The following is a 21,397-nucleotide window of genomic DNA, read 5'->3' as shown; positions in this document are numbered from 1 at the left end:
TGGAAGAGTTGGTTCAGCCACCTGGGGCTTTAAATGAAGCCTGTGAGGGTCTGAGGCCTTGATACCTGTCCAGCCTGGAAGACGTGGCAGCTGCATCTGTGGGTGACCTGGGGGAGGGGCGACCAGCCGCCCAGCAGACCTGCCCCCAGTTCACTGACTTGGGCAGAAGGACGCTTCCTTCTCACAGAGACGCTGGAGCCCAAGAGAGCAGCAGAGGGTGACACACAGACAGGCGCACAGCGGACACAATCACAGTGAAAGGGACACCCAGGATCTGGGTAGGCCCTGCTCCGTCTGCATCTGCATTCAGTGCAAATGGGGTAATTCAACCTGGAGAACTAGAGGGAGTTTCCTTTTGACTTAGAAATGCAGTGAACAAGCTACAAAAACTGCAAAGTAGAAGGAAGTGCTTTGTCTCCCAAGGCTCTCCCAGTCCTGGGAGCACCAGTGTCTCAGATTTTCATGATCCTCCGGGTCCAGACCCATAAGGCCCAGAGGGCAGTGCGCCTTGACTGGGGCGGGCAGGACCTTGGGGGGAGAGGATGGTACCTTCCTTTAAAGCCTGGCGCTCTCTGCTCCCCACCGGGCCCTCCTGACCAGGCGCCCCCCGGAGCTCCTTCTCTCTCCAGAGCACTGGGTTTCTGAGCTGTACCTGCGTCCAGGAAGGAGGTGTGAGCCTGTCCGCCCTCTGAGATGCCGGCAGTGGGCTTGCAGGAAGGGCTGGGAGGTGGCGAGGGCAGCCCACCCACCCGCAGCTGCACCTGGGCAGCGTGGCGAGGCTCAGACAAAAGCCCAGCTGAAGCACCCACTCCTCAGAGCTGCTGTTTGGGGGTCGGAGGGGGGGCTCCTTCTTTGGATAGCAGGGGAGATTGGGGCAAGCTGAGGGGACAGAGCTGTTTGCGGGGGTTACACTCATGGAAGGGCACTGCTGAAGGCTTACTAGGCCTATACAATCTGTTCCCCCCGCCTCCCCCCCACCAAAAAAACCCCACTTCCGTCTGGATTATACCCCCTTCACAGATGCGGAACCTGAGACCTGGGGGCGGGGACCAGCTAGTACACGGAAGGGGCGGGCTCAGAGCTTGGCCTGTCTTACCCGGCGCCCCCGTGACACCTGCCACCAGGACACCAAACGCGAGACCACCTCCCGTCCCCCCACACTTCCTCTTGTGTCAGAAGTTTATCAGGAGTCCTATCTCTTGGATCACGTGTGTCTCCACCCTAGTATTAGGCTGCCGGGAAGCCCTGAGAAGTTCCGGGCACGTGTGAGCCGCTGCTTCCCCCGCGGCGGGGCGCACCGGGGGTCCCCAGGGCGCAGCCGGGACGCCTCGGGCCTGGGGGCCGCGCTGCGGGACTGCGCCGTGACATCAGCGCCGGTGCGGTGACATCGGCGCCGGTGTGGTGCAGTGTGCAAAGCCCACTGGTTGGCGTGGCCCGGACACGCCCTCCCCGAGCGGAACAAAACGCCGCGCGGGCCGGGCGCGCCCAGCCCCGCTTCCAGAGCGCTGCCGTGCCGGTCGCCCGCCCGCCGTCCGCCAACCGCCGCGCGCCCAGCCGCCGCCAGGTGAGTGCGCCCCGGCCCCGCCGCGCGCAGGGCGCCCCCGGCCTTCCGGCCCCGCCGCCGCCCGGGAAGCTGCGAGGAGGGTCGCAAGGAAAAGGGGCGGCCGGGGCCGGCGCGGGCCGCGGAGCGGGGAGAAGTGGCGGCGGTTGGTTCTCTTTCCAGGAGGCGCGGGACTCCTCCCCACCCCGGGCTCCCGGGACACAAAGGGTCCCCACGTGCCCCTGACCCGGGACGGCCAGTCTCCCCACCACCTGCAGGTCCCGCGGCGGGACAATCGGCGATTCTGCGCGCGCACTGAGCTCATTGTACAGCTGGGGATGAGGGCGGCCGTGCCACCCCCCGCCTGCCCCCTGGACAGCGTGCCGAGGGCAGGGTGGGGGAACATCTAGGTTCAGGGCCCGCCTGGGGCAGCTGTGCCCCGAGCCCAGGTGTTTCACCCTTAGGAAAGGACCAGATGGCAGCCGTCCCCGGTCACCCCCCGCCACGTTCACACCCCCCCCCGCCCCTTGTCTTCGCGCTGCGTGGGCACCATCACCCCAGCCTGAAGGAAGCCACAGTGTTCGGTGGCCTCAGTCCCTGAGGGCCGGGGAGCAGGAAGGGGCTGCCACCAGCACACTTGAAGCGCGCTGCAATATGTTACCCAGCAAGCCCCCTCGAGGCAGGCGTCGGATCTGCCCTCACAGGCCGCAGAACGTCCTGCGAACGCCTGTCCCATTTGTCGTGTTCTAATCGAGACCTGGGTGTAGGCGGGAGGGTGCGTGGGCTCAGCCCTTCCCCGGAGGCCTGGGCTCCGGCCACCACCCCTGCTCCTGGGCGCGGGTGGGTGGGCAGCCCCCTCCCAGCTGCGAGGGCTTCACCTGGGGATCCCGTCCCAGCGGCTCCGGGAGGTCCAGCGGGCTCTCTGACTGACCCTGAATGCCCAGCCGACCGGGGACAGGGGGCTTCGCCTCTCACGCTCAGCTTCTTTGCGGGGCGCTACGGAGAGGGCACGACACAGGCCCGGAGCCCAGAGGGGCCAACGACTGCCTTGTCCCTGGGCCTCGCCCCAGCCTTTCCCCTGCCCACCCCCCCACCCCAGAAGCTGAGGTGGCTGGGGGAGCTGGCCGCCCCTCTGTCAGCTCAGCGTGCAGGCTGGGGTGTCCCGGTGGGATCTGGGCACTGGGTGTTGTGCCCCTGCTGCTTCTCACTTGCAGCCTCCTGCTGCTCATGGGGGGCTCGGGCTCTCTCCAGAGAGACTGTCCTTGTGGCTGGATCCAGCCCTGTACTGCCCACAGCCTCCCAGGGAATGGCCCCGTCCCGCGGGGAGGAAATCCGGGCGGGGGACAGGCAGGCGGGGAAGGAAGTTTATCCTGCAGAGGGTGTGCTGTGGGCCAGGGAGGGGGAGGGGCCGCACTGCCTCTGTGGAGGGTCTGAGGGGTGAGGGACGCAGAGGCGAGACTGAAGAGCGGCGCCTGTGCTGCGGCACTGCTAACAGAACGTGAAGCGCGGCAGGGCCGCGGCCTTTGCCTCTGGGCCGTCCTGCACTGGCCTCCCCAGCCCAGGTGTTTTCTTTTCTCAAGGCAAACGTTTGCCTGCTGGTGAGCTGGTGAGCCCTCCCTGTCCGGGAACGTAGTGCCGGCACTTGGCTGGCGAGCGGTAAATATTTGGTGAATGAAGCGGGTAGGAGTGGGCGGCTCGCGGAGCTGCGCTACCGGACACGTGTGAACCTTGCAAACGGGCGCTCCGGTGCTCGCCGGTGCCCCTGTGCGTGGGCTTGAGGCCCAGGTCAGGGAGGAGAGGGACGGTCTCTATTTACTCTGGGTCTCCTGGTGGGAAGGCAAACTGGGAAGGCTTTTCTGCGAGGCTGCTGGAATTTAGATATTTCTGTAAGCTGGCTTATTGTGAAAAGTCGGCTTGAAGAGGACAGAGGAATCCTGCATTGAACATTTTGAGGTGCTGGTGAGAATAAAGGTCACCGGTTGCCACCACGCGGGCGTTCTGGCAAGTAAGAACTGGACAAGCGTCAGAGCTGGCCCTTCCCAGAGAGCACAGTAGGCAGATGTCTGTGCTTGTTGGGCCCCAGGGACTGGCCTGTATCCGCCATGTGTGTGTTATCTGGGACAGTCTGTGAGGTGGGGCGGACGCTCCCCATTTTACAGACGAAGAAACTGAGGCTCAGAGGTGATGAGTAACTTGCTTGGGGTTGCAGCTGCCATTCAGACACAGGCAGACTCCTTGCAAACCCACGCCCAGTCATTCGCGTTACAAAGAGCTTTATGGTGGCTCATAAACTACTTAAGGAAGATGTGGCTTCGCAGAGTGAACGAGGATGGAGTCCCGTTAGAATGCACGACCCCTAGGTCTTCCCTTTGCCGCATGGATGGAGAGGAGGAGGGGGCCCTTCTGGAAGTCGGGGCCTGGGTCCCAGGTGATACGTTTTCACCAGGTCTGATGCGTGTTTGAATTTTGGTGCCGGGTGTGCAGGAAAGAAAGGAAGCCTGGGAAAGAGCCTGCTTGAGGAAAAGACACACACACACACACACACACACACACACACACAGAGTGGAGCTGGGGGTGAGTCGGGGAGGTGCTGGGTACCTGCTGGAGCAGCTGTGCTGCGGTTTCCTGTGGGCAGGAATTTCTGTGGTGGTGATGGGGCCGCACTACGCAGCTACCCAGGAATTTGTCTGACGTCAACACTGAGTGATTCCCATGTATGGTAAGGAGTGTAAACACCGAGGCAGCTAGCATTTCCACCTCTTCCCAGGGGCCGGGAGGCACTGTCTGATTCCTGCAGCGACAGTGGATCACAGGCTCAGCCCCCACCCCACCCACCAACCCGGCAAGCATACCCTCCTCTGCAGTGCCCCCCGGCTGTCTATACAGGAGCCGCGGGGGCAGGGGCTTCCCGAGATGTCAGTTGCAAACAGCCTGTTTTATAAGGTCTAAGGGCTCGTGGGTTTTGGTTTTGCTTTTTAAAAATGAATCCAGGAAGATCGTTCAGACCTTTCCAGCATGGGTAACCAGTTGTTACTAAGGTGACATCGTTCCAGATAAAAGCAAAGACACCTGTTGGTTAGCCTGTGAGACCTTGTTATGATATAGGACTTCCTGTGACAGTCTGGAAATACTTAACATGAATTCTAGACCCCCATTTCTACCTTGGTTGACCTTTGGACTTCTGAACCCCGGGGGTGGAACGCTCTGTTATACGAGGTGCTGGGGGGCACGCACCAGCCCAGCCCACTGCCCCACGAGGGCCTCGGGGCCTGGACTTGAAAAGACAGAACTCGGAGAGGGAGGGAGAGAGGGAGCCAGGTGACTGTGAGTTTTGGGAACTGTGGGGTCTGGAGGGATCACAGCGCAGCGGTGCTGGCCGGCTTCTCCCAGAGGCTGAGTCACGTGCAGGTTCCCAAGAAGTCCCGTGGAGCTCAGGCCGGGCTTGTATCGCCTGTTGGCCCTTCGTCGCCCCAGCAGTGACCGTTCCTTTCAAGGCAGGACTGTTTGCCAGGCTCTCACATGGTACCTCTAAGACCTGGGCTCTGAACCCTGAGCGGTGGGGTGCCCCCGCCCCTTGCCTTGGCTCCCTCCTGACATCGGTGCGGGGAGGAAGGGGCGGAACAGCCAGGTGGAAAGGGTGACAGCTCCCCTGTGTACCTGGCTGGGTACCACACAGCCAGGTGATTCTAAGTAGGCAGGCACCTGACTGTGTGGGTGGGGACCTCAACTCTGTGCCCAGAGGTCACCCTTTGGCCCTGGGGGGCAAGAGGATTTGGAACGGGAGAGGTGGGGATTTTCCACTGGGGAAATGAAGCCATGGCATGGATTGTCGAGTCAAACCGCTGATCTGAGGAGAGGAGGCCTTCCCTCAGACGCTGGGAGCCAGCGGGTGAAGGGCGCAGCATCTCTGAGATGGCTTCTGAAACCTGAAACCTGACCACGCTGGGCCGTCGCCTCAGGCCGACTTTCACAAGATGTGGGGTGCACGTGGGAGTCTTGCCCTGTGTCCGCTTCTCCCTCTGCTGCCCTGCGAGCCCCGTCTTGGGTCTCTGCTCTTGAGACAGAGGATCTGATGAGACGGCTGCCCAAGAAGGAGGGGGCAGCACGCTGAGCCTGTCACTCGTCGGAAGAGTTCAGTCCTGGGCTTCTCGCTTCCGACCGGCCCTGGATCCTGACATTTCCGGCAAATAGCTTCCCGGGTACTTCCAGCCATTCAGCAGAAAATTGAAGGCTGGTTGTCTATCGAAATTGTCGACATGTGAAGTGGGAGGAACCAGAGCTCTCTGGAGGAACCCCCTGCAAACCCAGAGTGGCTGATGTGATCACAGGGACAGCAAAGCTTCTTGGTCCCCCAGAGCAGAAGACAAAAGAGTTAAGACAAGTCTCTGCTTGCATCTGGGGTGCGGGGGTGACTACACCCCAAGGAAGGGCAGGGCACTCGTCCCTAAGTCAGGGATTCCGGGTCCCTGTTTGGCGTTGCTACTTCTCAGGCCTTGCTGCTCCCAGATGCGGCCTGGCTGGGGAGGGGAGCGGACATCCGGCCCTCGCCTGGGCCCGCCCTGCGGGTGGTCGCCAGGAGGGCGCCCTTGCAGCACACCAGGCCCTGGGCCATCGCTTTATAATTGCTTTCCTGATCCTCAGAACAACTTAAGGGGTCAGTGGATGGTCCGATTTAGAGACACAACCACGTCAAAGCTCAGACAGGAAAGTCGTTTGGTCGTTCAGCTGGGAAGGGATGAATCCAGGTCCCTTTCTCCTGACTTCTGAACTGAGCCGCCTGAACTCTGACCCAGAGAACATCTCTCCTCCCCGTCGGCTGCAGGGCCTCTGTCCTCAGAACTGAGCAGGCAGCTGAGAAGGAGCTGGGCATCTCTATAGGAGCTCCAGAAGGTCTGAGAAACAGTTTCCTTTTAAGGCAGTTGGGCCTCCTGTCCGCGCAGTCCGGCTGATGAGAAGACGGGGCTGGTGGGAAGGAGGCGGCCAGGGCTCCCCCAGCTGAGACTCCCCCCGCCCACCCGCAGATCCCTCGGAGGGGTCCTCACGTGGGCGGGGGGAGGGGAACCTGTTCAAGGCGCCGGGCCCTGTCCCTTCTCTGGGCTCCCGAAGGGGACCCCCACCAAGTGGCCTGGCTGAGGAGTGGCCCAGCCGGGAGGCGCCCCAGGCAGATTTCGCCCATCCTGCCCTGCCCCTGGTTCCCTGGGCCCTGCTGGCTGTGGGCCCCTGACCCGGAGCCAGGGAGAACAAGGGCGGCCTGTTGGATATGTGGGTCTCCACGAGGGAGAAGGGCTTTTGTGTCGGGAACAAAACACTGCTGGGAACAGCTCCCCACCACGTGGTCGGGGAAGCCTCCTCCCTTAGGGAGGAGCCTCCCTAGGGGCTGGAGGACGTCCCCTGTGGGTTCAGGGGGTGGAAAGCAAGGTGAGGATGGAGCCCGGGCGTCCTGGACGCCCCCCCCAAGTGCAGCCCCCTGAATACGATGGTACCAGCACAGTGACTGGGTGGCTGGACCCGGCTGGGTCCCAGTTCTGCTTCCTACAGCCTGGTGACCGCAGGGGGCTGGCCTGGCCTCCCCAGCCCTGTGTCTTCATGTGTGTCACGGGCGTGTCCCCAGCCCCAGGTCACCAGGAGAAGTGGATGCTGTTTGCAGACTGCCCGGCACACAGTAGGTCAGCAGACTCAGGGCAGGCTCTCTGCCGGGTGCCGCGGGCAGGGGTTTGGGGGTCGCATCTAGTCACCTCGTCGGAGAAGCCGCATGGCTCCGCGTGAACCAGAACCTCTCCCAGGGTTCCCTGCCCAGTGGCCGTCCCGGTGCCGCCCCGCAGGGACTGGAGTCGCCAGGTGGCTCAGGGGTCTGGGCTCTGCCCTGAGCACCTCCCTGGGGTCGCTCGGTGCAGCCGTGCCTGCCTGATTAGAACGGGGCTCTGCAGCGAGGGCGGCGTGGGGGACGGTTAGGCGGGCAGTACCGACCTTGCTTCTCCCACCCGACTGTCCTTCCTGGTTTGCAGCGCCCAGCTCTGGCTCAGCAGGGCAGAGGGGCCAGAGGAATGGCGGGGCCTCAGAGGCCGGGGATGGGGCTGGCCCTGGGGCTCCAGGAGCTCGGGCCTCGTGGGTTATTTGAGGAGGCAGAGCGGGGCCACGTGCGGTTCGAGCGATCCTGTCCTCTGGGGGTGTGGGATGTGCAGAAGCCTGATGAGCTGTGGACGGTGCAGAGCCCGGAGGGGAAGGCTGGCCCTGTGCAGGTCAACGGCCAGTCCAGACCCATGTGGGTGAGGACGGTGGGCCTCCGCCCTGCCCAGAGGGCTTCCACATGCCTTGCCCTAGGCTGGGGCAATTAAATCACCGAACCTGAGGATGTGTGAGGGGCGGGCGGTATAGCAGGAGACAGAGCTGGGAAGGTACTCGGGGAGGCTCTCTGGGTGAGGAGTGAGTGTCCCCTTCTGTGCCAAGAAGGTCTGGGGTGGGGGGCGGCGGGCGGCTAGGAAGGGGATTCCAGAAGCAGGGTGGCCGGAATTGTCCTCTCTGGGGATCCATTCAGGTGTAGGGTAACTGGCTTAAACAGCAGGGGAGCTTCTTAGTTTGTTTAACTGGAGAATCCGGAGACTAGTCAGCGTGGTGTCTGGCCTTGTTCTGTGGCTCAGTGATGTCAGGGCGGCTCCCTTCCCTGCTGTCAGCTTCCTCCCGGGACGGCTGGTCCCCCTTGGAACCACAGCCCCGGAGCCCATTGCTCCCCCTTCTCACTCAGGGGAAGGGGGCTTGCTTCCAGGACGTTCTCTCTGAAGATCAGGATGTTTTCTTCTCTGGAGTCCCCAGAACTCCCTTCTGTCTCCTTGGCCTGAAATGCGTAGCTGGCCCATCCCCAACCGGTAACCCGGGCTGGTCACCTTGGGTCCAGGCCATGCGCGCTGGCTGAAAAGCAGGGCGGTTCCCAAGCAGAAGGGGACTGGAGCGTGGTGCTCCCTCCCAGGGGGCCGTGGGCCAGCTGAGTGAAGGTGAGTGGGGAGAGGCAGGGGTGTCAGGGTTTGGGGTGAGCAGGTGAAGGGGGCACAGCAGGTGCAGCCGGGTGAGGAGAACTGCTCCCCGTTCGAGGGTTTGGGATAAGATTCCTCAGTGCTGGAGAGAATGGCTGGGGTTCCAGCAGCAAAAAACGGACAAGTCAGGACAAAGAACAAGTTAGAGAGGAAAGGTAATGAGTTCAGGTGGCTCGTGTTGAACTCGAGGTGCTCATGGACCATCCAGGTGGAGGTTCTCCCGTGGAACCGGGTGTACGAGCCTGGGCTCGGGGCAGAGGTCAAGGTCAGCGATGAATGGAAGTCCTTGGCAGGGGTGACCTCGGGTGCAGTGGGACCAAAGGAGACGTGGGGGGAGAGAGGGACCAGGGTGGGGCCAGAGGAACCCCAGCTTTCAGGAAATGGGAGGACAGAGCAGAGGCAGTGAAGTGGACTGACTGGTCCACTCCGGCAAAGCCTTGCTGGAGATTCCCACGGTTCCGAAAATATTCCAGCCTCGGAAGCTGGTGTCACCAACACCCCTTCCCCACGTGGAGCCTGCTCTCGTCCCTCACGTACCCACTGAGCATTGTGAGGGCCTCGGGCTCTGCAGAGCTGGATGGAGGGCATGGACCAGCTGTGGCTCTCAGTATTAGGGGAGCCGATTTATTGAACACCTGTATGAACACCTGTGTGCCAGGTGCACACACCTGTACAAACACGTGTGTGCAGGGGACTTGGTAGTGAACCTCGACTGGACCTTCTTCTTGAGCGGAGGCCTGTGTCCACTGTCCGGTGGGGCGGCGGGGGGGGGAGAAATTTTCCTCCACCCTTCGAGCTTCTTCTGACTGGAAAAAAATTAAATTGACACGAGACAGATGAACAGGAGAAAATCAAAGTTCAAGAACATGTCTACATGGGAGAGACCCAGGAAACCTGAGTAACTCCCCAAAGTGGCTGAAACCCTCCCCTTAAATATCATCTTCCGCTAAAGACAAAAGAGGAAGTTGGGGGTCGTGGAAGGCGATTTACCTGGAGATGGAAAAGCAAATGCTCGGTGAGCGAGTGTTTGCTGAGCCAGCAGACACGATGGGACAGAGCGGACTCTGGTCTCCAGGCCCTGCCGACCCTCCCAGCACACCCGGCCCGTGTTCTTTGCAGAGATCTCTGGCGATAGCTCTGTTTGGGGAACAGGCCCTCTATCGAAATTCTTTTAGGCAGTTGGAGGAAGGTCAGTTTCTTCCTGAGTCTGTTGGGCCTTGATTGTTTTCGGCTTGAAATAATCTGCAGGACAGAGAGACGTTTCGGGATGGCAAGTTTTGTCCCCATCACCCATCTTGTACCCGCAGTCGCCAGCGCCCCCCATAGAGCCCCCCACCCCAGCCCCGTGCGCTTCTGTCCAAAGAACTGGAAGGGTCGCCGTCCCCCGGCAGCCAGGCATCTGTTGAGAGTGGTTGAGATGGGCCTTGATCTCGGGCTCTGCGGGCATCTGTGTCTGTGCCGCTCGGGCTCTGACCTGCAGGGTCGCCTCCCCTGTGCCTTGGATTCCTGCACTAATAATCGTCACCGCACACTCAGCACGTGCCAGGCACTGAGCCGCGCCTTTGACGCGCCGTGTCTCACTGCATCCCCGGAAATGATCTGTGAAGTAGCTTTTGCTTTTATCCCCGTTTTACAGATGTGGAAATCAAGGTTTAGAAAGACCAGCTACCTTGTTCAAGGTACACACAGCCAGTGAGTGGCAGGGTCAGGACTGGACCAAACCCATCTGGCATCAGGACCCCAGCTCAGAACCAATACCTAGAGCATCGCAATGTTGTCCCAGGCCGCCTCCTTCGGACTCACCTGGGTGCTTGTTAAAAATTCACGTTCTTGGGGCTTCCCTGGTGGCACAGTGGTTGAGAGTCCGCCTGCCGATGCAGCGGACACGGGTTCGTGCCCCGGTCCGGGAAGATCCCACATGCCGTGGAGCGGCTGGGCCCGTGAGCCATGGCCGCTGGGCCTGCGCGTCCGGAGCCTGTGCTCCGCAGCGGGAGAGGCCACAACAGTGAGAGGCCCGCGTACCGCAAAAAAAAATAAAATAAAAATTCACGTTTTTGTACCTCATCCTCAGAGGTCATGATTCATCGGGTCAGAGTTGGCGCTGGAAAATCTGATTTTGCAAAAGGCCCCCACCTCCCCCATTCTAATGGACTCGTAACTGGGCCCTATGTGCCTACCTCCTGGTTTAAAAAAGAATGGTTTTATTTGTGAGTTGTATCTTATATACAAAAGAGTGCATAAAACCTGCATATGTGTGGTTCAAAGAATAATTACAAAGGGAGCCTCTGTGTGATAACCACACGTGGCTGGTGCCTTAGCAGACCCCTTGGTGGCCCCCGTTTTCTCTCTTTGAGGTAACAAATCTAAGACAGTAGTTTGTGATACTCATTGCCTTGCTTTTCTTTATAATTCTCCCACCCATGGGTCCCTCCCTTGACGATAGAATTTTGCCTGCTTGCAGGCCTGACACAGATAATTTGTGTTTTATGAGTTCTAGCTTATCTGCTTCTTTTGCTCCAAATCCATCTTTGTGAGATTCATCCCTGCGGACGCACGTAGCAGATGGTTCGTTGTTACTGCCGTTATGGCCTGTATCTTGTGCTTGTCGTGTATCCTTTAGAATGCCGGGCACGGGGCTGAAAACACACCGGTTGCTCAGCGATTACCTGTGGGCTCTGGGGTGGGAAGCCCCCAGGTTGCCGTTCTGCCCCCCCAGCTCCCCCCTCGACCTCTGTCCCTGGCCTTTCTGTTGTGGGCCATCTGTGTCTCCATCTCCCCGGGGGAATTAATTCCCGTTTCCGCGTCCACTTTCAGAATGCCGAACTGGGGAGGAGGTAAGAAGTGTGGGGTGTGCCAGAAGACGGTGTACTTCGCTGAAGAGGTTCAGTGCGAAGGCAGCAGCTTCCACAAATCCTGCTTCCTGTGCAGTGAGTACGCACCCCTCCCAGGCCCTGCTGTTGCCATGGGGACCGGATGGGGCAGTCAACACCCCGGGAACTGGCCCCACGGGAGGTAAACAGCTCGACGTTTGGCTGGCACGCAGCTGGGCGGGGAAGCACTTCAGGGCCTCTTTGTTCCTCAGAAGCTGTTTTCTAAGGGGAGGGCGTGAGCTGGCCTGAGCCGGAGGGGTGGTGGAGGCGCAGGGGCTGAGGGTGGCGGAGGCACAGGGGCTGAGTGCCGAGCAGGGAAGACTCGGCGGGGGAAACTTCCCGCTCACTCTCTCTTCTTTCTCTCCCTGCCACAATCCTGGCATTTAAGCGGAAGATACTTTTAGCCCAAAGTTTCATCAGGCTTTGGACCCAGATTACCCCTTGTTAAATGGCAACAGAAATCACAGATGCAGGGGACAAACTAGTGGGGAGGGGGAGGGCAAGAGAGGGGAAGGGGATTATGAGGTCCAAACTACGATGTATAAAAAAAATAAGCCACAGGGATGTATTATACAGCACAGGGAATAGAGCCAGTATTTTATAACAGCTATAAGCGAATAACTTTAAAAGTGGTGAATCACTATGTTGTATGCTTGAAACTTATATAATCCTGTACATCAACTATATTTCAATTAAAAAAACATTTTGTCAAGGCAGCAGAGGCAGCACCCTCAGGGGAAGCTGCGTCTAGGGAGGAGCTGGGCTCCCCCCCCACCCCCGCCACCCCCCGCCCCTGCAGCCCGAGGCCTTTCCCCGCACTTCCCATCCCCGCCTGGAGCTGGGCTCTCACCCTGCACCCCCACCCCTGCAGCCCCGAGGCCTTTCCCTGCACCTCCCATCCCCACCTGACAGTCTGGGGTAAGAGGAAGGTGAGCTGGAGGAATTTGGTCCTGACAGCCGGACCCAGACCCGCTGCTGCAGTCACAGCCTGGATGAACAGGAAGCCAGGCAGTGGCCGCCATCCATCCGGGAGCTGTCGGGTGGTCCGGGGGACGCAGGGCATGCAGAGGCCGTGGTGCTGCACTGGCCATGGGCTGGGCCGGGCAGCCTTTCAGAGCTCCCGGCCCAGGAAGTGGCGGATGGAGGGAGCCTCCCCATTTTCCTGAGTGACGGGGTTCATAGCGACAGAGCCGAGGTTCTGGGTTAGAAGAGGTGACCTGCGTTTTCCTTGAGCCCAGGCAGAGGGGGAGGCAGGGAATTGTGGGGTTAAGCTCTAGGTTTCAGAACCAGTTGGTCAGGGTTTGGATGTGCGTTCTGTTTTTGTTCTCTGCGTGGTGATGGGCAGGTTACAGGGGGGATAACAACACCTACCTCATGGCAGCGGGGGGGATGGGGGTATGAGAATGAACAGGGAAGGGGTTCGGAAAACAAACAAAGCAGTTGGAGCAGTTGTGAGTGTTCAGTAAATGATAGCAGCTCCCCAACACACACACAAACACACACACACACACACATGCTCACACACATGCTTACAATGCACACACACATACCCACATACACACCACACCACACACACACACACACACACACACACACACGCACGCACGGCCCTGGTGTGGCTCAAGGACCCCTCAACAGCGGCTGACATCTCAGCCTGTCTGGGAGGTCTGGGAATCGGGCCCGTGCCCCCGCCTTCACACGAGCAGAGTCGGGAGAACTTGGCCGCCTTGCTTCCAGGAGCTCGTGGTCCAGAGCAGGGTCCAGACAGGCCGAGGGCCGCCTGCTCCCTGGATGAGCATCAGATCCCACCTGCTGTGGGCGGAGCAGCCAGAAGCCCCGCCCAACACAGCCACACCCTCCGGCCTGCAGAGACTGATCGAGGGCTGCCAGTGGCCAACAAGCTTGGGTGGGGCCTTTGGCGTCCAGCCCGGAGGAGGCCGCCACCGGTGGCGTCGTGTAATCAGCGATTCCCTGCACTCAGGACTTTGCGAGCTGCTTAGTTTTTTCAGAGGGAATAAGAGGCTTTGGCCCTGGCCTGGGAGAGGGTCCAGACTGCCGGCCCCAAGGACCCCTCTCTGCCCTCAAATGTTGCTTTAATCATGGACTGAAACGGGCCAGCCGGGCGGGGAGGCCTGCAGGCCTGCCTGTGGAGGAGTGGCCGCTGGCCGGGCGGTCCAGGGAAGCCAGGAATGCGGGGCGCGGGGGGTGGTACAGGAAGGAACGGGCAGGCCTGGGGCAGGGGTGGGGTGCAGAGGACCAGAAACAGTTGTGGGAGGTCAGGCTGGGGAGCGGGGCCGGGAGGTCTGCTGCAGGACTACCGTAGCAGCTGCAGGGCAGCCTCCCGTGCCTCTGGGGTCTCCGGCTGCGGCCGAGTTCCTGGGCACTGGAGCTAGAGGATGTCCCCAGTCTGAGCATCTTCACAACCTGCTGATTCTCGGGGCCTAGGGCAGCATCGGGCGCGCAGGTGTGTTTACGAGTGGGACGAGGGTCACTTCTTTTTCAGTGCCGTGGGTCTAAGTGTCCAGCTGGAATCAAGAATGCAGAATCACCCTCAGAATCAGGGGACCTTCACTCCAGAGGCAGAGAAAGGCCAGCAGGGTGTGGGCCTGGGTGGCATCAGGGACCTCAGCCCCTTGCTGGCCAGGCCCGGGTGAGTCCCCGAGAGAAGGTCCTCTGACCGTCCTGGTGCTTGCCTCTGGTTCCTACTCAGGTTGGCGTCCACGTTCCCTTTCCTGGGGCCTGGGCTACGCAGGACGCTGCCCTAGACGGTTGGGGAGAGCAGCCTCCTCCCTGGGCTCGGCGCACAGGGTACAGCCTGGTGGTCTGAGGAGGGGCCGCCAGTCCCCATCCGCAGGCATCCGCAGGCAAGAGGGCTCGGCTCTGCAGGGACCTGCCCCAAGGCTGCTGCTTCTCCGAGCTGTAACGGTGGGCACGTCAGCCCTGTGGGAAAGCAGAGCAGGTCTGGCCTCTCCCCGAGGTGGCAGCTGCTGGAACTGGGCTGCTCCCCAGAACCCGGAGCACCGGGGCACTCTCAGAGCCCTGCACGCCCCCAGCACCAGCATCCCTCACCCGCAGGCTGTGGTCCCTCGCCCGGCCCACCCGAAAGGGCTTCTGGGCTGGCAGGGAAGAATCAGGCCTGAAGGTCAGGCTGGGCTCCGGCCGGGCCCTGCTTCGGCTGGTTCTACGAGCTGGAACTTTTCTGTGGGCCTTGGTTTTCCTTCCAGAAACAGAGAATTACTGTCTTGGGGTGGGGTGAGGGGACCCTGGCCTCTCACCTGGGGCTGCCTCTACCCTGTGGCATCTGGAGTACATTTTCCCAGCAAATGCACACAACCAACCCGTAATTAAGTTTTTCTGTTTGGTTTTTGCTTAACATGGTTTGGTAGAAATTGATTCAAGCCTTCCTTCAGAATTCCCCTTAGTGGAGTTTCTGGAGGAGTCTGCAGGTGCCCAGACTGGACCGGGGTGGAGGCCAGAGGCCAGGGCCTCTGGGACAACAAGGCAGAGCGGAAGCGGCAGCGAGATCGGGGTGTCCCCCTATAGAGGCTGGGGCTCAGGTAGGGGGCCGTCTGGAGGGCTCAGTCGTAGACCCTGGAGTCTCCTCTGGGCTGAGCCCCTGGGTCTCCTGCTGGCAAGGTCGCTCTGAGGAGACCTCCGTTCCTCCCGCCCTTCTGTCTCACTTGCTGCCTGCCTCCTCTCTGGTCTTGGAATTTCCAGGTCCGCTTGGGTCTTACGGGAAGCGAAGCAATTCCAGGCCAACTTCCCACCCGAGAAGGAATGTTGGAGCCCCACCCCCTGCTGTTCCCGGGAGCCAAGCCCTAGGGAGGCGGTGGGAAGATCCGTATTTGGGCCGCCCGAGTGCCGTAAGGACGTGGGGATCTCGGGCAGGACCAGAGGGTCCTTATTTAGTCCGAAATCTCAAACCTGAGCCCTGGGGGCAGAGAGCCGGCCTTTAAAGGCAAGGGGATGGCCGGGAATTCCCTGGCGGTCCAGTGGTTAGGACTTGGTGCCTTTACTGCCAAGGGCTCAGGTTCAGTGCCTGGTCAGGGAACTAAGATCGCATAAACCACACAGCGGGGCGGGGGGGGGATCTGAAGGCGAGGGGATGGCAAGCTGGCCAGAGCTGAGCGGAGCGCCTCTGCAGGGAGGAGAGGCCGGCTCCTCCAGGGCTTCCCGGGAATCCATCTTCAGAAGCACGTGTTTGAGGATGTGGTCCAGGTGGACAGACTGAATCCCAAGTCTGAGGACCTTCGTGGGACCCAATTAGAATCATAGGCCAAGACCTAAAGAAGCAGGGGAAGTCGGGTCTCTTGAGAGAAGGACTTGGGGGTTGGAAGCCGATGATATTTGGAGGCCTGGCCCCCCGCCTTGTGTTCCCACGGCACTAACTCTGTATCGCACTATAGGAGCAGCGGACGTTTATGATGACCTACTGTGCACAGGGTACTGTGATAAGTACTCCCCGGGTGAGGGCTCATTTAATTCTCACAGCCACCTTTTGTGGGGAGGCTGTCATCCGCATCTACCAGGGGACACGAGGGCTGGGAAGGGGCAGGGAGAGAGATTGGGCTCTAGGCAGCTGACTCTACATGACCCTGGGCTCCGAACTGTTTTACTCTGGGTCGCTGGACACAGCCCTGCTCTGAGAGCCACAGGAAGATACAGGCGGCCCGCAGGCTTTCCAGTTTATCCCATTCCAGTCTCTTAACCTTGGAGTCAGGAAGTTCTTCCCAGCATCTGACTTCAGTCCCTCCCGTGGCAAAGTGATTCGGAGATTAGAAATTGCAGATCTTGCTGTCGCGTTGAGCACAACCTGCATCTCATTTCAAAGCCCGCCATGCAGGGGGCTTAATAAATACGGCCCTTCCCCTCGGGGAGCATCACTTCCCCGGCAGCCCTGCCCCCAAGCCTGTAGGGGTGTCCCTTCTGGATCCCGTCGCTGGAGGCAGGAAAGCCCCGCCTTCCTTCCTTTCTTTTTTTCCTCTTCTGTCAGGACACGTGATCGCTCTGTCAAGAGCAGAGTGAAGGTCCAGCAGGCTTCCTGGGGCTTGGGGTCAGTCTAGGCTCTTGGCTACTGAACCCGGGGACTTCTGAGGGTGCAGAGGACCAAGGAAGGCCCATGCGGTTCCTGGTGGGGGGTGGCTCGGCCAGCATCCTTAGACTCCCTCCTCTCTCCTCCCAGCTCCCTGGCCATCCTGACCCCTGTCACCAGGCTTCTGAAAGATCGGGATATTACGTGTGCAGAGTCCCAGAGAGCGTCGGCTCTCGGGGTGCTTGCAGCGAACCGACTCCCCGTACCCTCTTTCCTCTGCAGTGGTCTGCAAGAAGAATCTGGACAGCACCACTGTGGCCGTGCACGGCGAGGAGATTTACTGCAAATCCTGCTATGGCAAGAAGTACGGGCCCAAGGGCTACGGCTACGGGCAGGGCGCGGGCACGCTGAGCACGGACAAGGGGGAGTCGCTCGGCATCAAGCATGAGGAGTGAGTACGCCCCTCCCAGGTGGAGAAGCACCTACTGTGTGTCAGGCCAGGCAGAGGAGCGGGGGTCCAGCAGGGAATGAAGCAGGCCAGGCTCTTCCCTATACGGCGGAGCCGCAGCCCATATTTTCATGGGCATCAGAGCTGGGAGGGGCCCTAGGAATTCCTGGGTCCCGTCTCTTCTTTCCACAGATGAGGAAACCCAGCCAGTCTCGGTGACTTGCTGGGGGCCCCTACAGACAGTGAGTGTCCGAGCCAGACCAGCTTGCACCCCTGCTCACGGGGGCGTCAGTTCCCTTCCCCGGAATCACGGGGTGTCACTAGGTCCCCAGCACCCACTGACCACTGACCTGCTGTGAGTGGAGGTGCTGGCGGCCAGCCTGCCAGCTCCTTGGCCCTGGGGGTGGGGGGGATGCACGGAAGTGATGGATGAGTTCCCACATTTCGGCCAAGGTCACTGCCCCAGTGGGGGTGACTGGTCCACAGATTTCTCCTGGAAAGACTCTTACAATCGGCAGGCCGAGGGAGTCGGGGACAGAGGAGGGCAATTCCTAGCAAACGAGGTGTTCTGGGACTCCAGTGTTTCAGCTGGGGGGCTGAGCAAAGTCTGACGTGCCGGCGAGAGTAACACTGTGCCCGCCCTTGGTGTGTCCATCTGTAAAGTGGGAGGTGACCCCACAGGACCTGGCAGCCGCGGCCTTGTAACAGGCTGGGCCAGGTGGAGGCGGGGTGGTACCCACACGGTGCCAGACCCCCGCCTGTACTGCTGCCTGTATGTCATGTCACCGCACGTCCTTCCCCACGCAGGGGCCCCAGCCACAGGCCCACCACCAACCCCAATGCGGCCAAGTTCGCCCAGAAGATTGGTGGCTCTGAGCGCTGCCCGCGGTGCAGCCAGGCTGTCTACGCCGCCGAGAAGGTGATTGGTGCTGGGAAGGTAAGGAGGCTGCTGGGCCAGGGTGGGTGTGGGGACGCGGGCTGGCCAAGCCCCTTCCTGAAGCATGGCTTCCGGAGCTCTGCGAGTGCGACCCTAGCTTTGCTCAGCCAGCCCGAGCCGTGGGCTGCAACTTCCTCCCTTCGTTTCAAAGCCCACCGTGAAGGGGAAACGTTTGTCCCCGTGTTGCTTGTCCCCTGTGGCTTCTGGTCTCCAGGGGGCTGAACCCCTCCCCGCTCGAGCGTAACAGCCTCACCCCTGGTGGAAATGATTTTTAAGCGCCTATGGGCACTTCCTAGGGAACTGCCAATCTATGGGTCTCTCTAGAATCAGGGGCCGCAGACCTCTCAGGGTGCGTGGACGCAAGCCCTGAAAAGAACATGCAAACGTTTGTGGGATCCTGTCTCTCCCTGGGAAGGCGATCCACAGCGTGCGTCAGATTTTCAAGAAGATTTGTGATCCAGAAATGTTAAGAACCACTTGAAAATCCACGTACATCCTGTGTCAGAGGATGTGGACTCAGAAACCCACCCATGTCCCCGCAGGGCGGAGCTTCCCAAGGTTCAGGCCTGTCACGGCCTCCTGGGAGGCGATCTTTTCTAACTGCCTCGCCTGCCCTTCCCCCTCGGTATTCCGATAGTAGCCGCCCAGGTCACCGAAGCACAGTGGGGTCCCCTCCCTCAGAGAGGCTGTGGGCAGGGGTCGGGATTTGCAGCCTGGGACCAGCAGTCGGGGACCACTGAAGGGACATATTCAGGATGGGTGCCCAGAGCGGGTTTCTGGACCTTCACACGAGGCTCGGCTGGGCTCACACGGTCAGCTGTGCGGCCACGGGGCCTGGAGCCTGTCTGCAGCTTCTCTGGACCTGCGTCTTGGCCTCCGAGGCTTTTCAACCTTGAGGAGGGGCCGGGGGGGCGGGGTGGACGGGGAACTCACACGTAGGACAAGTCTAGACCCAGCACTGGTGCCTGCTGGGGGGCTGGGGGCGCCAGGGGCTGGAGGCAGGAGGCGACATGCGCGGGTCTGGCTGTCAGGAAGCCCGAGGGCAGGCAGTTTCCTTTCTCATTTCCACCCCAGGCACGGGCAGCCGTTCGAGGGAGTCTCTTTGCCCTTAAAAGGCCTTGTTTTGTCCCGTCTGCTGCCGGCCTCTGGCTTTCCCGGTTCTGCAGAGCTGTCAGCCCGCTTGGCTGTGCTGCCGGAGCTGACAGCTGATCCGGGCTTGGCAGGCCCCCGCCAGGGGTGCAGCCCAGGCCACCTTCCCTGGGGAGGCTGTTGGCTGTGCTGCCTCTGAGCTCCTCGTAGCAGCGCGAGGGGCTTCTGTGGCCCCCAGGGAACGAGGCTCCTTGGCCTTTCCCTGCGGGTTCAGCGTAGCTCGTGGACCCTTTCTCCTTCCAGTGGTGCCGGGCGCCTCCTCTGTGCCAGGCCCCTGCCCCGCTGCGCCACCCCTCCTGCCGCGGTGACGGCCTTTGGGCAAACCAGGCACCTGTTCTAGGATCCAGAGGCCTGGCGGATCGTGAAAGCCTGCCCTGTGGCCAGGCTGCGTCTGTCTGGTCCTCACATCCGGCTGCGAGGGCGGCAGCGGTCTCCCCGTGAGGAGTGAGGAGACTGTGCACCTGGAGGTGATGCCAGGGCGGGTCCGGAGCCCTCGCCCGCTCCAGTGGTCCCGGGCAGGATGGTCCGGATGAGGCTGGGCCGGCCCTGACGGTGGGAGCTGGGGAGCGGCTGCCTTGGTGGTGGTCCCACCCCTGGCCTGCTGCCCCTGCCCACCCAGCACTTTCTCCAGGAGGTGGGGTTAGGGTCCCTCCAGCAGCGGGCTGGTCGGCCTTCACGAGTGCTTTCATCACATCTAGGGGAATGGCTGGGATCAGTACTAACTGCTTCCTTCCCTCCCCAGTCCTGGCATAAGTCCTGCTTCCGGTGCGCTAAGTGCGGCAAAGGCCTCGAGTCCACCACCCTGGCCGACAAGGATGGCGAGATTTACTGCAAAGGTGGGTGGTCCCTCCCCCACGTCTTCCCTTCCTGGGGGTCTGAGGGGCAGAGGGCCGAAGGCCTTGCTAGATGTCAGCCCCTTCCGGGCCTCGGAGTCCGTTCCAGAGCGTCTAGTGCGACACTTTCCCGTTAGCGCTGAGGGGGAGCCTGGGGGAGGAAGTGACTTGGCCAGAGTCACGGGCAGATCGGGGCAGGCTGGGGCAGAGCCTGGGCTCCAGGCTCCCGGCCCAGAGCTCTGACAGCAGATGACGCTTCTCCCGGGATTTCAGACACAGGGGAATGGCCACACCGTGGAGCCGGGGACCTCCTCGCTGTTGGAGTTGACGGGGAGGGCGCAGCGCTGGTGGGCTTCGCTGCTCCAGGGCCCGGCCAGGCGCTGCGGTTGTGGAGGGCGGGAGGTGTGGCCGGGGGCGTTCTCACCCCTCTGCTCTCTCTGCAGGATGCTATGCCAAAAACTTCGGGCCCAAGGGCTTCGGCTTTGGGCAGGGAGCCGGGGCTCTGGTCCACTCTGAATGAGCCTGCCCGTCGCGTGCCCACGCCTGTGCTTCTCATCACCACCCCTTCCTGGCAGCCTCACGACCTCCACGATTCATCCTCCCTTCAGCCCTGCACGCGTCACTAAGGACTTGAACTGGGGTGGCTGGCTCCCTTTGCTTCGGGCGTCTGCCGGAGGCCGCACCCCTCCAAGGTGCTCCCTCCGCCTGGGACCTGCCGCCCATCACTAGCAGGAGGCCTTGGGGTTCTGGGTCTCTCCCGGCCCTGCCCCACCCCGCAGACCCCTGTCCTCAGCCTCGTAGCTGCATGTCCGTCATCAGCGGAGCCCAGCGGGCGGGGAGCGGGACTGGGTGGGGTGGGAAAGGCTGTGCTTCTTGTCGGGGAGAGGGGCTCCCTGGAGTCCCTCAGAGCCGGCCTGGGGAGTCCCAGCTTGGGAGTTCCTGGGGGACACACAGGCAGGCACACACCACAGGGGCCGCCTGCCCCGCTCGGCCTGGTGCCTTTGAGACTGGGGGCAGGTGTCTCCCCACTCGGGCGGAGAGCAAGCCAGGCCTAAGGGCCCCAGAGTCAGGATGTGGTCTGGCCTCCCCAGGCTCGTGCTCCCTGTGGGACGGGGACCCTAATGAAACACTCCAGCATCGCTGCACTGTCAGAGGCCCAAACCCCAGCCCTGGGTCCTGAGGCTGCGGCTCTGTCCTTAGCACGCCTGCCTGACCCTCAGACGTGGAGGGAGGTACACGCAGCCTGTCTTCACCTGGACACCCTTCTCCTGCCCCCAGCCTTCTCCAGCGACCCCTCTCTGGGCACGCCACCCACCCCTTCCGAGCCCCCAGGTCCAAAGCAGCAGGAGGGCGGGGAGGGGCCAGGTCCTCCTGGGGCGGAGCGGGGCTGCCCTCTGGACCGCGGGCTGCAGCGCGGGCTCCACTCAAGCTCATTCCGCACCAGTCAATAAAGCTGTCAGAACAGAACTCTGGCGCCCTGTCCTGCTCTGGACCCCCGTGGGGCTGGGCTGGGACTTGATGGGAGCCACCGCAAGTTAGCAGGAGGTCTGGTGGGAAGAA

General features: G+C 61.4%; 1 protein-coding gene across 1 annotated transcript; it reads left to right on the top strand.

Annotated features, from left to right (window-relative positions):
• Positions 1-1,348: 1,348 nt before the first annotated feature.
• CSRP1 (cysteine and glycine rich protein 1) lies at positions 1,349-21,304 on the top strand. The gene is made up of 6 exons (XM_027096023.1): positions 1,349-1,564; positions 11,383-11,495; positions 16,753-16,921; positions 17,726-17,855; positions 19,747-19,840; positions 20,281-21,304. Exons 2-6 carry the CDS (start codon positions 11,384-11,386, stop codon positions 20,355-20,357), a joined length of 582 nt encoding a protein of 193 aa, XP_026951824.1. The 5' UTR covers positions 1,349-1,564; position 11,383; the 3' UTR covers positions 20,358-21,304.
• The last annotated feature ends 93 nt before the right edge of the window (positions 21,305-21,397 follow it).

Source organism: Aethalodelphis obliquidens, unplaced genomic scaffold (assembly GCF_003676395.1).
Source record: "Aethalodelphis obliquidens isolate GAN/ISIS:26980383/991018 unplaced genomic scaffold, ASM367639v1 scaffold97, whole genome shotgun sequence".
In the NCBI taxonomy this organism is placed as follows: Eukaryota; Metazoa; Chordata; class Mammalia; order Artiodactyla; family Delphinidae; genus Aethalodelphis; species Aethalodelphis obliquidens.
This window is presented reverse-complemented; position numbering and strand designations above follow the sequence as displayed.

Coding starts and splice junctions, on each gene's coding strand:
- CSRP1 (XM_027096023.1), top strand. CDS start 11,384: ATGCCGAACTGGGGAGGAGGTAAGAAGTGTGGGGTGTGCCAGAAGACG. Junction 11,496..16,752: donor CAAATCCTGCTTCCTGTGCA/GTGAGTACGCAC, acceptor TTTCCTCTGCAG/TGGTCTGCAAGAAGAATCTG. Junction 17,856..19,746: donor AGGTGATTGGTGCTGGGAAG/GTAAGGAGGCTG, acceptor TTCCCTCCCCAG/TCCTGGCATAAGTCCTGCTT.